Source organism: Salarias fasciatus, chromosome 10, assembly GCF_902148845.1.
Source record: "Salarias fasciatus chromosome 10, fSalaFa1.1, whole genome shotgun sequence".
NCBI lineage: Eukaryota > Metazoa > Chordata > Actinopteri > Blenniiformes > Blenniidae > Salarias > Salarias fasciatus.
The window spans coordinates 20660744-20678081 of record NC_043754.1 but is presented as its reverse complement, the minus strand read 5'-3'; the positions used below and the strand labels follow the sequence as shown (position 1 = coordinate 20678081).

The 17338-nt window shown below is 43.9% G+C and overlaps 1 protein-coding gene across 2 annotated transcripts in view; it reads right to left on the bottom strand.

Annotated features, from left to right (window-relative positions):
* Positions 1-17338, bottom strand: part of zbtb16a (zinc finger and BTB domain containing 16a) — a 137589-nt gene that overhangs the window by 47624 nt on the left and 72627 nt on the right. For both annotated transcript variants that reach the window (XM_030101048.1, XM_030101049.1), the window contains one exon: positions 3241-3327. In XM_030101048.1, coding sequence (XP_029956908.1) covers positions 3241-3327 — 87 coding nt within the window. The remainder of the gene's footprint in view (positions 1-3240; positions 3328-17338) is intronic.

The following is a 17338-nucleotide window of genomic DNA, read 5'->3' as shown; positions in this document are numbered from 1 at the left end:
TACAGATCGCATCAATTAACTATTTAATAAGCTCCGATCGCAAATTGAAAATAACACTGAATATATGTGTGGAGGGTTGGAATCTGGAGCGTGCGATATCTTCATGTCAGTACAGCAGCTGGATTGGCTCAGATTGCTTGTCATATTTTACAGGAGCCCATTTTTCAAGCTCCGATTCTGCACAGGAGCTGAACACATGGATGATTACTATACTATTACAGCTGCTGCAGTTGTCTGGCAGGAAGACATGTCTGGCCCTGGCTGCTGCGGCGGCGGCCCCCCCGCCCCCCCCTTCCATTCGTTCCAGACTGGAATGCCTATATTTAGAGTGCTCCTTTCCGCTGTTATGGCTATTGAATCATTAGCCTCGTTTAACCCTTCTTTACCTCCAGCGAGCTGATTGGCTGGGGGCATGCCCCTCAGGACTGCCCGCCCTCCTCCTCCAGATCCCGACGACAGTGCCCCTCCTTTCCCCTATCAAATGTTGAGGGGGAGAGTGTGTGTGTGTGTGTGTGTTGCGGTGGCGAACAGGACGAAGGAAACGAGAAGCCACGACTCAGCGGGGGCTGCTGCTGGGAGCCCCGGGGGTCACGGCTTCAGACCAAGGACAAAACACCAGATGATGATGATAATGATAATGCGAGGCTATTTTAGAGATCCGTTTTGTCCCTCATCTTAAGTGACAGGACTGAGGAAGGCTCAGGGATGGAGGTGGACGTCAAACCCTTCCTCTGATGCCACAATGGACACGAACAACCGCAATCAGACTGGAGCATCGCGCTGAAGCTCAACAGCGGACATTCAGGGACACGCAGAGGATCAGCCTTTACTGTTATGGGTTATTTATAGTATTGCATAACAGGATGAGGAGCGTGGATTTTGTCTGGCTCGTAAGAATCCAGTATTTCTGAACACGGATCATGTACCGATGCTGCGATTTGGAAATTAATCTCAACAAAGAGCAAATTTGTTCATACGTACATCAAACCCAAGTGTCTCCACAAGTACAAGAAAAATAAATATGCCGAGCCAAATGCTATAAAAAAGTCCAGATTATATTAACAGATGCGATCATCCTTTTCTATTAGAAATGATTAGTGTTATCAGAATCTCCAGTACTGCATAGTGTTACGATTTTGCTGATGTTGGCCATGGTTGAAAGTTTTAAACTACAGACTCATTCAGAATCATAATCCCAGAGGTGCAATCATTTGCAATCATCTATTACGTTCTAGTAAAACACAACGTTATAAACTCTTATCATGTCAGCTGACTGAGTCCAAGACTATATGAGTCTATCGTAAAACGGAACAGAACGGACTTTATCTTAGTTTTACAAACAATTCAATAAAAAACACCCCACTTATCTGCACAAGATAGGAATGCAAAATCTGTATAAATGAAAACATTAGCAGAAAATATGAAGTGCATCATGAGCAAATTACTTAAGGTCATGCAGTAATTTTGAAGTTAGCTCTACAAAATAAACACACAAATAAAAATCTTTCTATTCCACGTTCTGTACTTTATAGGCGTTTTATACATGCATGATAATCACAGTTTTTATTATTTTGTTTGTTGCAACTGCTCAAAGCTCTCCCTGTGACGCCAGCTGGGACAAATTGATCGCATATGCACCAGAAGAATAAAAATATACTTGAATATTTGCTGTGAAGAACTTTGTTCTATCTCGAATGATTTCACTATTTTGTAAGGTTTTGCTTTATGTCATAATTTAGCTGGATTATGAGTCCGACATTTCATGAACAGATGCCGGAGATCACGCTGGGAACTGACAACCAGCGTTCAAAAAAAAAAAACAAAAAAGAAAAAAAACTAAAGTTCTGCTTTAGATAATGTAACAAAGTGTATTTCCATGGATCACACTGTTTTTATGGTTCTGTTTGTTTCAGGCTGGTAATCCCATTGTCCAACCTCTCCCTGTGACACCCACTGGGCCAAAGTGTCTGCATGTGTCGGGCAAAAGAAATATCAAAATCTGCACAACAGACTGTCATAAAACCTCTTGAGCAAAAAGGATGAACTATTTCTGCTCCGGTTGCTTTGTGAGGTGTTGCCCAGAGAATGTAATGTCGACTTGACATGCAAACTACCGCAAACCGAAGGCTGGATTGCTTTAAAACTCGCCGCATTCCTGTTGTCTTTACTTAATAGAGGTACGGCCATTGTATATAGTCATGCATTATTAAGTTTATATCATGCATCAGCGCTGAAGGCCACGCTACATTATAACTTTCAATATGGGAAAAAGAAATGGTGAAGACAGGAGCCGTGCATGGCTGAGTCATTCCTCCTGTATCATCTTGCTTTTTCTTTTTTCAGCTGCAAGCGAGGAGCTCGTAACTATCACGAGTTACATGAAAATATTTACTTTCGACGGCCGTTTTAGAAGGAGAACGATAACGCCATAACGTCTTTTTGCCTTGAAAACAATGGAGAAAAGTATAAATATGCGGATGAAACGCGACTCTACGCGTGTTGATATGTAGCCGAGTCCTGCGCACACTGCGTTGTCTCCAACGTGCCCGCAGCCACAGCATCTCTGTAACAACATGGCAACACGATCCCCCGTATTAAAGAGTTCATCACCAGCAGTAAAACTGTTCTGGGCCGTCACACATCTGCTGAAGGGGGATTTACTTCTTCCTATTTACATCTTGGCACCTACACCATCCTCCTCTCCCCATCTTCATAGCTGAGCGCTGATAAACAACGTTGGCCTGCCAAGTTTTCCCAGTTTGTTGATTACTGTTGGGTCTGTCTTGATTTAGGGCAAGTGGGACTAATCCAAGATGATGTGATCTATCTATCTGTCACTCCAGTTAGCCAGGGAAGGGCGACCATGAGCACGGGAGAGGCGCATGAGCCTCATCAAACCCGCAGCACACACGGAAATCAATGTAAACTTGATGAAAACGGACATCAAACAGACTGGGGGTGTATATTTGGAAAAAAAAGCGATCCGTCACACTATTTGAATTTGATCTGTTTTGTTTTTACAAGACATCTGGTCAGTTTTACACGAATCACACTTGCCAAACTGTGTTTATTTTTCACTGTGAGACTGTAGCTATAAAATATTGGCGTGGAGAACGCCATCACCTGGAACGTTCTGTACAAACACAACCAAAACAAACATGTTAACGCAGCCGAGAAGCCGATAATCTTTTTGTTTACGATCGCGCCGGTGAGGATATGTGAACGTGCGAGTGTTCGTACCGGTGTGGATCTGCCGGTGAGCCTCCAGGGATTCTTCCGTCTGGAACTGAGCGCCACACTGGTCACAAACTATGGCCTTTTCACCAGCTGGAAGACAAGGAACAAGAGAGTGGATATTTATTACACTAAAGCAGCATGAAATAGAGAAGGTAAAGAAAAATGTCACTGGAGGTCAGCTGGGAGACGCTGCAGCAGGTGGATATTCGGATAATCGAATGAAATGTTTATTTAACTGGAAATCCAGTCCTGTGTGATAATCAAACTAATTCAGTGTGATTAGTATGGGGGGAAAAAAAGACAATAAGAAAAATGGCACATCTTACCATCTGATATAATCACAGCTAGACTAGACCTTTAATATTCAATCTTGAATCACCTTTTAGAAACTAGATTAATATTTTTCAGAGCGTGATTGATTAATGGGTAGATTGTGCTATATAATTTAGCCTACAGGACGTTTAGCGCTACAATTCGATGAGTCAATCTATCCGCCTACAGACCGGTCAGATTCAGCATCCAATTTAATGAATATGCAAAATAGTGGCAGAAGGTGTCATCTCCTTACACCGCATGTGACTGATGCACACTAATTTGCACCTTCGAAAAAAAAAAAAAAAAAAAAAAAATCCAGCAGTAAAACCAAAAACCCATTAATAGTGACAGTTTGCTTGATAAAACTTGCAAAATGGGGTGTTACACTTCATAAATTTGAGTAGACTGTCTCCAAATTTTACTGTTAAAAAGTCTTAATGTGAATTTAAACGTAAACGGCTGCTGCTCGTATCGGCTCAACACAGCAGTTTGAACTCAAATCGGAGTCTTGACGAGGAGCCGCGCGTTTACTGTGCCGTCTCCTTTTACCTCCGTCGCAAAAATGCTGCTTCTGTTTACGTTAGTAGATCAAGTATGAAGCCCTTGAGCTGCGGTATCACCGATACTTCATGAATGTGTGCAACAATAAAAGAGACACAGGCAGGAGGACAGCTTTCACACACACACACACACACACACACGCAGGGCGCTGTTGAAGGGCACATGAGATCAGGCTCAGGGAAAACAACTTTTTATGGCTTGGCAACAATCGCTGTACATGCCATACACATCACACATCAAAACACACATACATGCACTCTTTCTGCGTGTTTGTGTGTGTGTCTTTTTCCTCACAAACACACACACACACACACAAACACACACACACTTGCACATTACTAAACATCTGGATACTGTGTGTGCAGAATGTGTGTGTCTGTTTCCAGAGCAGCACAGAGCGATCTCTCCTGACTAGACCTTGGTTTGTTCTTGGCACGGCCTCCTGGGTTACGACACCTCCAGAGAGAGAGAGAGAGAGAGAGAGAGAGAGAGAGAAATGGAACACAATGAAAACAGGAAGTCGATTCTTAGATGACATAAAAAAAAAAAAAAAAAAAAAAAAAAACGCCGGGAAGAGATGGCTTGTGTGGTTTTGCAACCACAGTGACATTAGGGAACGGCCTGTACTGTAATAAGCCCAACCAAAAGCAGAAATGACACGGAGCGTACATGACAGAGTGTGCCTGCCAGTGGAGCGCTTATTCAACAAGTTATGCAAAAAGATGGTACGCTGCACAAGCGAGCGTGACAAGATCATAAGCCACTGTAATGCGACCTATAAAGCTCGCACATCCTGGATTCATTTGCAGCGTCACAAGATATATTTCCATTTAACAACTTTAAACTGAGCAGGGCCGAGCGGCGGAGCCTTGTCCTTTTTAATAGGCTGCATATTCAAGAGGCATAATTTGCAGCGTTGAGCGTATGGCGCACTGGTGTCAGATGCACAGATGAGCATATGGCCGAATTAGCTGGCAAAAAGCATCCACTTAACCTTTGGAGAACAAGACATGTAGTGAAGATGTAGACAGGACCCCCCCCTCCCAACACCCCCACTGATGTCCCTGATTTGCATTAATCACACGGTGCCTTTCTGTTGCTGCTTTAACTTCTGATTCTTCATTGTGAGATGTGTAATTATTACTTTTATGTGCTACAGTTGCTCTCTTTACCTTCACTGGACTCCTTCCTTCTATTGATTTGAGCTCATTGATTGCCCTTGCAGCAACCAACTGGGACAATTTTATGGCCCCACAAGTGCAACTCCAATTTTTTTTCATGGGCACCAACAGACTCAAATGGGAGATTTCAGCAAATACACATTCATTTTTTTACTTCCGTCAACATAAGCCACGCCGGCTTTTGAGCTGATCTATTTATTCCTGAAGAACTTTTACCAAAGTTTTTTGGTTTCAGCTATGGCATCTTGCAATGTTTGTAAAATAAATCTTCTCTGAGCTGAGACATACACACTATCATACACACCACGTCACAACAAAGAGTTTTTCCTCAACCAGGAGTTTTAATTAATAACTTCTCTCTATTCATTACTGCTACCTATGGCGCCCTAAAGCAGCCAATCCCCGACCACGGCTTTCCCCAGACGGGTTCCTCAGACTGACTGCCGTCTGCAGCTTCCAGGCATGAAGGTATGAAACTGTAGTAACTGTGCAAATGTGTCACTAAATGTAGTCACGCTAAACAAATTTAATGTGGTTTGAAGAAGGAAAATAACGGAATGGCTGCTGGCAGCCACCAGGCAGATCAGAGAAATACAAAATGTTTAGACTTATTGTAGCTTTAAGATTGTGTTTTACTGTTAATCAGAACATTTTTTTTTATTGTTGATTCAATGTTTCAGCTTGACTGACTGAAGTTCATTATGGCTGCCCATGACTTTAAAAGTGGTGAAATTATTACTGAAAAAGCAGAGTTGCTACAGTTAGGAGTTGCTTTATGATATCCACAAAACAAAGCAGGTAAAAGCAGTAAAGTATCTGTGTATCCTTACTTCATTCTCACTGTTTCATTCAATGAATTAACCCTCCTCTCAGGTTTACGACCAATGATAAGTGAAAGTTGTTATTGCCACATTAAGTTTGGGCAATAACCAACTCGAGCAAACAGCCCAACAAACCAGCTCTCCCGTATAATTTAAAACACACACACCACAACTGTGTTTAAACTCATAAATTGTAGTGATCAAACATATTCTAGCTGTCCTCAACATACACTTCTCCCAATTTTCTCTTTTGTATTTTTTTTTTTTTTTTAATTTATTAACAGTGAGGGAGTCACTTTAACAGTTGCAAGGTAACTACAAGTAATGGCTGTGCCTCGGAGACAGTGGTGCAGCGCTATAACCAGTCTTCTGGGAGGCCGAGAGGCGTGTGCTAAATGGGCCAGGGATAGGATTTTAGTGCGGGGCATGCCCCTGCTTGTGGCACAAGGACATAAATTGTCAGGAAATGCCTGCATGGTGCCTTGCTTCAAGGAGAATGGAGTTGTGCGAGGTCACCGCGGGGCAAAGGGGTGTGGAGGGGGTGGGGGTTGGGGGGGGTATTGTGGGAGCACAAGAATCCAGGGTACACACCGCCAGGCAGCCACCCAGCCAGATGCCCGTCACTCCAGTTAGCCGGCTAAGTGCTAACAGGGGGGGCCTCTGCTTGGTAACAGCCTCCATCGGCCATTTTCAGTGCCAAATTAAAGCGATAAATCTTGAGCCCCCTTTGATCAGGAGAGGGTGAGTTTGTTAGTTCAGAAAGACGGCAGCAACTGGGAGAGAGGAGACACACACCCACACACACACACACACTGTTAGCCCTGTCATGTCCGCGTGAATAAAAAACTAGTTTCCACCCAGGAGTCTAGTTAAATCCCCCACTGCAGAGACTCAGAGGTGGATTACTTTAACAACAAAACAAGCCTTATCTTTATTTCCTGCAACCGAGGTTTCTGCGGATCAGCCGCGCAAGTTAAAGTGACGGCAGCTCACCAGGTAATATCTGAATGAAGCCAAAACTTAAGAGATAACGAGGAGGAAATAAAAGGCGTCACTAAACACCGTGGGGAGGAAAAAAAAAAAAAAAAAAGGAATCTCCAAATTATAGACTAGCCCAGTTTGTGCTTGTGGGCAGTCCTGAGGCACATTACCACAGCTTCACTGCTTAGCTGACATAATAAAAGTTGCACAACCCGCACTGAGTGACTGTTGGGCAGTGGGGACATTGTTGGGGTTGGGGGTGATCAGGTGCCACATGCCACCGAAGCCGCTTCCCTTTTCGCTTCCCTACTCGGAAACGTTGCACAACCGCCGTTGCATCGCAGCGGCTCGGTTATTTCATAAAAGACTGTAAAAGAGAGGAAGCAGGTCAAGGAAACGTCGTAAACAAAGATTAACATAACAGTGCGGTGTACTGTAAACATGATCTGCCATTTGTAGTCTCTTCAGTAAAGTTAATGTCAGTAAATAGCTAGGCCTTAACCTGTTCTTATAAATGCAAGTTATTTTGACAAGTAGCTTAATTGATTTCCCCAAATATGTGTAATTTTATATGGATATAATTGAAAGTTGCTCAAGGAGCATGTGTTTATATTTAGTTTGATCATAAGTGTGTTCAAATATACAATGTTAAACAAGGTCAAAGTTCAAAGTGGAAAAATATCATTAAATGTAATATTTAAAAGACGTTTCAATAAGTATTAGTGACTGTACACTGAATTAACTATTCACACAACTCTGTTACATGAATATAGAAATATCTCTATAACTGGTGTCTATTTGACTTGTATGATCAACACTTCATTGTTCGTTGTTTTTGTTGCATATTTATATTTATTATAAACACACACACATATAATTAATTGATGTTTAACACTTTAATAACTGCTTTAATCACATCTATTGAAAGGTTTTATTCTGCCATTTATGTATGAGAATTGTTTATCGGCCAGCCACTGAAACAACCACAATAACCCTTGAGGCAACCAACCACCTGACCAAGCAAGTGAGCATCCAACCAACCAGTCACTGAACCACTGAAACGTCCAATCGACCAACCGAACAACCAATCAACCAACTACTGCATTAACTAACCAGTCAACCGCTCAACCAACCAGCGACTCAACCAACCAACCACTTAACCAAGCCAGTGACCAGTCAACCAACCAGTCACTGAACTACTGAAACATCCAACCATCCAACCAGTCAACCAACCAACCAACCAACCAACCAACCAACCAAAGCATTAACCCACCAATCAACCAACTACTGAACCAACTAAAACAAAAAGCCCACTGAACAAATCCACCAACTGAAACTGAAAAAACCAACCAACCAACCGTCTGAATCAATAAACTATCACCATTTGTATCTATGACCAAAAGTAACTGTAATCAGTTTTCAAATCACAAACCATGCAGAAACAGTATCTTAACTCTGTTGTTCATCTTTTTGTCGCTGTGTTGGGACTTCACATATGAAACTTATGATTACTGTTGAGTCTGGTGAATTCTATGCACTCCCGATGCACTTTCTTGCTCTTGCGTGTTTTCACTTACAGTTAGCCGTGATGGGGCTCGGCTAGCAGCAGCGGCAGCCTTTCAGCGTGTCGACTTGATGAGGGCTGTGGATCGGGCCGGCCGTACACACAGCTGATGCTGCATTCCCATGCCTGTAATTTCCTCTGACATCCTAAGTGCTCATTCTCCAATTTCCCTAAATAATGTGGTGATGGTGCAATGTCCTATTTGTCATGACACTCATTCCACGTCCGGAGTGGGATGCGAATCACAAATGCAAACCAAAGTGAGATGCGCGGAGAAGAAACGGGGATAAGAGTGCATCCTCCCAGCAGTGAATGCATTCGGGGGCAAGAGCAGACACCACCGCCACACTCACATCAGCCGGCTCAGTGATGTGATCTCATAATGCCGCCATTCAAAAGCTCCTCTCTTTCACAGGAATATGTCAGAGGCATAAAAAGCCCTTGTTTGTTTGGGGGTGATAGTCTTGCTTTTCTGCATCTCCTGTGCAAGACTAAATATTTTTCCTTCGCTCTCTTTCTTACCCTCAAAACCTGACACTTGTTGTTCCAACCTACTTTCTTTCGCAGGTACAGCTTATATGCTAAGTTTGCAACAGATGTCCCCCCTTGGGGATGGCAGACTAAACAGAATCTTTCATCAAAGACAATTGCAGAATTAAACATAAGAGTTACAGAGTCTGTCTTTGCTCATAGCGACACACAAAAAGTAGGCCACCGTGTTGATGTGAGAGTTAAACATTTCGTCCCACATGGGAGATAAAGGAGGGAAAATAAGTGTCTCCCTCCACAACCACTGGCCATTTTGTAACGGGATGGAGACATCACTCTTCCCCTTGCAACACATGCAGTAATTTTTATCTTGGTTTTCGAAGTTCCTGACACAGTGAAAAAAGTGTCACAAATACAGAAAGAGAAGTGTATGTTTTTTTTTTTCAGAGAATCAGCAAAACCATGTAGAAACCTTCTGTTTCCTGCAGCGGAGTCATGAAAATAAAATGTCAAATGGTCTCACGTGCCCACTTGCATGAGATGGCATGACACCATTTAGCACCCGTTATACACATGCATGCACACGCACACACACTTAACAATGAGGCACACAGTTACACACTCAGCACTCTCCAGTCTATCACATGCAAAACCACACAAACGAAGAAAAACACAATTGTTTTTCACGAAAATGTCACCAATTTGATTTACATCTGCAATCGTAATATCTGTGCTACTTTTCTTCTGTCAGTTCCAAGCTTGAGTTTACATCTGAAGCAGGAAGTGTAACTATTATCTACATCTGCTCGCTGCTTGCTATAGAGATAGAATTGTGTATGGGTGAGGCCACGATAAAAGCTTTATTATCATGACAGCACTCAACAACAACATGCCCAGTTATTCTTAGCCTTTGACTTTTTCACGGGTTCATGGAACTAATGCCACAAACGGCGGCTTTGTTTGTGTTTTTTTCTAAGAATAAAAGCACATCATTATTAATGTTACACATAACAAACCGGGAAACCAAACCCGAGGGTGAATTAGAAATTTGTATCAGCGGCTGCACTGAAGCTAGCTAAACGCAAGCCAGATATATTTCGGAGTTGGTGATATACGAATGTATGTATGTCTGAAAAGCTCGGCTGGGACGGCGTCGACGTGCCCCGTGTAACCATTTACAATCAAGACGGCCAATTCTGGGCTTGTTTAGCTTGATTCTAATCATGCTAAAGCCCAATAATCTGGCTGCCAGAGCTGCTTTCGCTGCCAAAATAAGTTTGAATGAGACAAGCATATTTGTATTTTCCATAAAAAGGCTTGAAGCGTGTCCCAGTGCAAGGTTCGTAATGACAGTCAGTGATGGCAGCTTGGTCAAAGTGTCAGCTCAGCTCCGTGTTAACCCCCAAAGTCACAGCTCAGGCAAATACTTGAAAAACCACCGTTTGCTGAAAACGAAGCAAGTAGAGCTAATCAAGCTACAACGGCGCCATTACTGATAGTTATTTCTGTCATTTAATGAAAGAGTTTAATCCTGCTTCTCAAACATAAAACACGTCATTCATGCTCACATTCAGCGAGCTTGTGCTGTTCAGAGGAGCGCCACGTCCAACACTTTGCTTGAGTTTACTTGAAAACAGATTTAAAATCAGATGTTGATTTGAACTTTCTTCTTCTCTGTTAGCACGAAGCCACATTTCCCTTTAAATGAATGGACCACAGTGACCCAGAAATGCACGATATTATACAACAGTTGCGTCAAACGTTACGAGTATTGAGAAGTCACCAGTGCCAGAAATTCTAACAGGCTGGGTGAATTTTTTTCTACACGAGTCAGACATGAAGGTCAACTTGACCCTCTGAAGTTGCAGTCCTGGTGTTTTTGCCTCACGCCAACTCCCACCATGCAGCATTAACTCCTGCAGAGCGCGAGGAGGGTTTACTGTATGTGGATATGTTTCTGCAGCGCGTGGCTGAGTGATCTGAGCCGAGGATGAGGAGTCAGGGAGGCTAAATGGGAAATTAAAAAGGCTAATTAGAGTGTGTCTGTCGATGGCCGACCAATATCACACTCAGTGGTTTTTAATAGTGTAAACAGGGCGAGAGTGAGAGAGAGAAAGAGAGAGAGAGAGAACCATACAGACAGACAGAAAGATTAGGGAGTGTGTGTGTGAGTGTGAGTGTGTGTGTGTGCGTGTGTGTGTAACACAGGGAGGGAAGCAGACAAGCGCAGTCCCAACAAAAACATAGCCTGGCTGTTCACTGAGCCTACATAAATGGCTTACGTAAGAAAGTACTCTCCGTACCAAAAAACAGCAAAAATCCATAAACACACACAGACACACAGACACACACAACCTCCCCCCCCCCCCCCCCCCCCCCTTCCGCCCTGCACACACACATTTGGTTTCACTAGGCTTGCGAGAGTCTTCACGCTGACAATCGTAAAAAGAAATGAACTTCTCTGCTTCCTACTGGATTTATGAAACTTTACTGTGAAATAAAAGTGAAACAAGGGCAGAAATGACACCAAGCATCAGCAATGGAAACACACCCCGGTTCACACACAAACAACTGAAAACAAGCACGCACACACACACACACACACATTCATGGGAACACACACAGACGCAGTATGCTGTCAGAACAATGAGTACAGACACCACACGCTCTCTGTCACCCCCCCACCCCCCTCCTCCTCTTCCTCGTCCTCCCCGCCTCGCTCTACCTTCAGCGTTATAACGAGCTCTGCTGTACAGTTTTATTTACACCGGCCTCTTATCAGGAGTACAGCAGCACAGAGGCTGCCAATTGGAGAGGACAGGCCGCGGTACTGCCTGTACCCTGTAGCGGAGTAGGTGTGTACCGCCGCGCTCCCAGCACGTTTTTATCAAGGCTCCGGGAGAAGTCTGGTCCGGCGCCAGGCAGCGCTCTCAAAATAATGAAACGCTCTCTCATGGACACACACACGGCGAGCTCGCACACAGGAGTCACAAGTGCATTTGTACACACGCGCTCGCGCGTCGCACTTTAAAGAGCGGCACATTTCACGCCACACCTGCGCAGAACGTCGAGACGAAGTTTCAACATTTGATCCACAGAGCTGGGTCAAAGTTTTTAGGGGGACTTAAGATGTAAGATAAAAAAAAGAAAACAGTGAACAAATGATGCGTCACACAGATTGCTGCAATAAATTATACAGTATTGAAGTTATCCTCATGCAGTGCAACGCCGATGATGAGGAGCTACTGTGCGCGGCGCACGGTTCAAACCAGGGCGGCAGCTGATAGCCCGAATTACTCTTGAAACTTTATTAGTCTCTCAGACCTTGTGAGGACAAACAAGGTGTGGGCCGTGTCATGAGACGTGACGAGGCGGGAGCCGCCTGGCACTGAAAGTAGGACATCTCAGGACGACGGCGGGGATCTGACACAACGTGCCAGCTATGCGCGAAAAGGTGCGACTCCAAAAACTTTGTGTACTTTATCCGCGATGCTGCGGCGGAGCGGTAACACACGGCGGCGCTCACAAATATCAGAGCCGCGCAGGCAGAAATGGCTTTATGGTGTGAGCAAACAGAGCGATATAGATAAGAAGAGATAATCTTGGTTTTCTACAGGGGATTGTCGGCGTTGGGGGAAGGGGGGGGGGGGGGGGGGTACAAGCCATCAGAAAAGCACAGCAACATGTTTGCTGCCGATGATATTGTTATCGATGGAAAGGAAAGAGAAATCAAAGGGGAAGCGAGGGAGCGTGAGGAAGAGGGGAGGGGAGGAGAGGAGGAAAAAAAAGAAGGAGGAAGCAGATGAAGACAGAGAATATTCAGGTCGCATTTGACAGCTTTACGGTCTGTTGCGCCGAATGGGATGTCTAGGGACGTGGCAAAGCAGACAAATATTGACTTGCAGAGCGTTTGCATGCGCACAGACGCGCACACGCTCACACAGTCGGGGGAAAAATACAACGAGACACTTCCACATGACGACTCTAAATTCACCCCCCCCCCCCCCCCCTTCTCCAAAATGGATGAGCTCACATTGCAACATCAGTCACCCTTGTTTTTTTGCCCGGCTCAACCTCTTAATCCATTTTGCCTGCAAACCAATTTGTTTGTCCAGTAGGTCACAGACGGTTTCCTGCCCTCGCTGTTTTCCTGCTCTCTTGTACTGTTTATTTCTCCTTTACCTTACTTTCTCTGAACGACAGAGCCATTTCCAGAGCTTTTGCCCCCTGGGAGATCGAGGGCATCTCAGTCCATGCAGCCGTCCCCTCCTCCTTCCCCCCTCCCTCCCTCCCCTTCTTTTTCCTGTCGTCGCTTCCTCCCCTCTGCCTCTTCCACTCTAATACACCCCCCCCTCCCCCCCTCCTGCTTTCAAACTGTCTGCACATCACCGCCAGGTTTAAAAGCGAGCACATACGTGAAACCGCAAGAGTGGCGTTGTTTAAAAGAACTCCCTCAGATTTATAAACTACCATCAATCAGAATATTGTTAATGTGCAAATGTGTTCGTACTGTCGGCCCCGGGCTCCTGGTGACATAATGAAATATTCTTAAAACATCCTTCATCGCAGGAATTACCCTCACTTTTTCTTCCTTGAGCCGTCCCCTAATGTTATTTGACTGGAATTCTTTTCTCTTTTTTTCTTTTCCTAGCTAATTCTATTCCAATTTAGCTCCTATTATTTTCCCATGAGTATTTTCCATTAGCTTTTATCTGTTGCTCCAGGGCTGCCAATTTTCAATGGCAAGTTAGGCAATCTACCATCCACCAGTTGGTTCTACTTTGATAGATATTGAGTAAATTGCCATATAATTCTTTTTTTTTTGTGTGTGTGCAAACATCAGGATGAAATTCTGAATTCATTTAGTGAATCTCGGCCTTCTAGTGCCACACTTGGGTGGCGGTGTTTGATTTTGAGTAAAATGTCACACAGAGCGGTCTGAAGGCAAAAGTTTATTGTTGTCAGATGGCTTTTGTTTGCGATGCCCCAAGGTCCGACATAAAACTGTCTGGCGGTGTCGCATCCGCGTGTCTGTAAAATGAAGACGGTGAACTTCGAGGAGTGATGGGTGGAGCAAAGAAAATAAGATTTAGGCAGTAAAAACCTGTAATTTTCTCAGGTGAAAGCACACACACACACACACACACACGATCAAGTGGTGGCAATTACCCCGCTGCTGCCAGACACTGACCAAATGTTTCAGAGCGCCCCCTCCCCACCCCGACCCCCCATCTCTGACTGCCCCTCGAGGTGAAAGGTGCCATGTGTTTTCAGCTTAGATTCCACCCCCCACCCTCCCCCTCCATCATTTCTGAAAAAAAAAGAGAGAGGAGAAAATCAGGCTTTGACATGTTTCCCCTTCTCCAGGATATCTTGGGGGTCTCGGGTAGAGGATGTGTGTTTGTGTGTGGGGACATGACTGGGTGTTAAAAAACAAAGCAAAAAAAAAAAAAAACTAAAAGAGTGGCAAAAGCAGGAAACGAGAGGTGGATGCACAGAGGAACCACCCGGGGGGGGCGCTCCTGGTGTGAAGAGGCAGGAAGTGAGTTAGGCTCCTAAAAAAAAAAAAAGCCAAAACGGACCACTTCTTCTCACAAGCCTCAGGAAATGGTATTAATAGATCTTTGTTGGACCGGGGTGGGGGGGCTTCTGGTGAAATATAGAGTGCCACACAAAGCTTTCTGACAAATCAAGAGCTGCTATCCTTCAATTGTTTCGGTATAATACAAGCAAATCAGTAAAGCAAGTTTTGTTTTTAAAGACAATGACTCTATATGATTGTCTTTTCTATTGTTTCGGTTAAACGTGAATTTGTGATTGATGGAAATAAAGTCATCCTTGCTATAATTAGGTTTTAGTTATGAAGACATGTTGAAATTTTGTTGCAGTCGAATAAATTAAAATGTTCAAATGCATTTGCATGACTCCCTGACTCTCGTGCCGCTGCGGGTCAGCTGATTCCAGCAGCATATCAAAGCTGCTTCAGTTTCCAGCGCACATGTTTTGATTTTACTACTGAGCGCTGACGATAAGGCCGTAATTATCAGTCCTATCAGCGCCTGCCCCTGATGTAAGAGTAGTATTTGAAGGTCAGCGCTTGAAATTAATCAATGTGATAGTAAGGTTAACCTCAACCCAGTGGATCAGGAAGTTAATATTTAATCTGCTATACTCATTCACACAACAGTATACAGAAAGAAAACACACTACAGAAACAAACCATTTACCCACTGAGAGCACATTTACATAAAAAAGACGTTTGACTGACAATTGTCCTTTTTTTTTATCATTAATATTTCAATCCAGCGTGAGGTCAATCTGTTTTTAGATGTGTTATCTCCACAGACTGCTGCTAAAAGCTGCTGCAACATTTTCAAACCCTGACATTTCTTTTCCTGTGCTCTTCTCTTTTTTTTTTTTTTTTTTTTTTTTGTCTCAGAGAGCTCGAGTGAGCCTGGTTTGTTTAATCTACAACGAGGGAATGTTCTTGTTGAATTTATTCTGCCTAAAACTTCAAACTAGCTCCTTCTCCCCATCAGTTGTTTTCCAGAGCCATCTGATATGAAACAGAAGCTTGGCAATGTTCGCGAAACAACCACCCAGCCTGGATCGCTGTATGTATACCGTGCAGGGCGTGCTGGTTATAAACACAAGAACTGATATTTGCAAAGTCCAGCATGTTCTGTTTAAAAGAAAACTCAGGACAGCTGGAATGCTAATGGAAAACTTATATTATAACAAGGCGAAAGCAATTAAAACGTCTGATGAAACCTTGGATTTATTTCTATTTTGAGGCTGTAAAACTGTCAAAAAAATGTGCAAAGAATCCTTCTGTGCCCCGCTTTTCCCAACATATTTGGCAGTTCTTCAAATATGTGATATTAGTACCGAGAATCTCATGTTACAAATGCATGAAAGGCATGAATGTTTTTCATGATTGGACCATCATACCCTGCATGTTCTGATTATGACTAGTTTGTGGATTCCAGGTTTCATCTGGGGTACTCTCGCTACTCCATCCAATCCAAAGACGAAGCTGGGTTAATTGTTTACTCTAAATCAGGCATGTGCAAAGTCCATCCGCCGCTAATCACAGCCCGGGGTCAGACTTTATGAGGTCCACACCCTCCGTCCTAAAATGTTAGATTTTCAGACACAAACCAAACAAACGCAACATGGGAGTCCATCTGTTAGCATAAGTTGGGTGCATGACTGAGTAGCATACATGCAGATTTATGTAAATCTGTGACATGAATATACAAGCACAGAAGATATTAACTCACCTACGGCTGAAGCAGAAAGGATCCAGCGCAATAAGTTTTGTGATGGTCAGTTAAATCTCTGCAGCCTCCCTGTGATCCTAACCCAGTTTAAAGCAGGGATTTAAGTTGTGTGACTCGACTCCGACAGGTTCACTCTCATCAGTGTGCAGAGTAAAAAACAGCCTATTATGCACCTAATCTCGTCAAAGGGAGATAATTAAAACTGCCAGTGAACGCCAAACAGGAGTGAAATTCATTTTTCTTCCCCGTAGCGTACAGTCTGAGGGCATTCTCTAATCGACTTCAACTGCAGCCACTTGACAACAAAATGGGTTTGTTTGTAAGCAGTGAGAAAAACCGCACATTATTTATATGAGCTTTTCTGATCTCCCATCTCTATGGTTAGGCGCTGGTTGTTAGGCTTCGGGTAGAAAAAGATTGTGGTCTTGGTTTAAAGAGGCCACTATTAAATGCTGGCAGAGAGGCAGCTCCGGGATCATCCGTCTCCTGCGCCAAACCGCTCGGCTGAAACTACTTTCACCTTGAAGTCAAACACATTCGTGCAGACGCCGCCGCACGCCCGCACCTCGAAACATTAAAACCCAACAGTTTCCCACAGTGAGGACGGCCTCAATTCATCCCCAAACTAAGCCGGTCTGTAATTGTCAAGATATGCTACCCTCAACCGAACCGTTGGCAGGACTCGATCAGACCGAAGCCACGACGCTATCGAGACCTCAAATTTATTTACATACAACATCTAAACAATCCTGCGTGTTTGCTGGAAGAGGAACAAACCCGATCCTCTGACCAGCGGCTGAACCTTTAACCCTGCGACCACCGCAAACTGTTGCTCGGGCAGCCGCTGGGAATCCGGCAATTGACATCCTCTTTACAGTGCTGTAAATGCATTTATAGTCCAGGAGA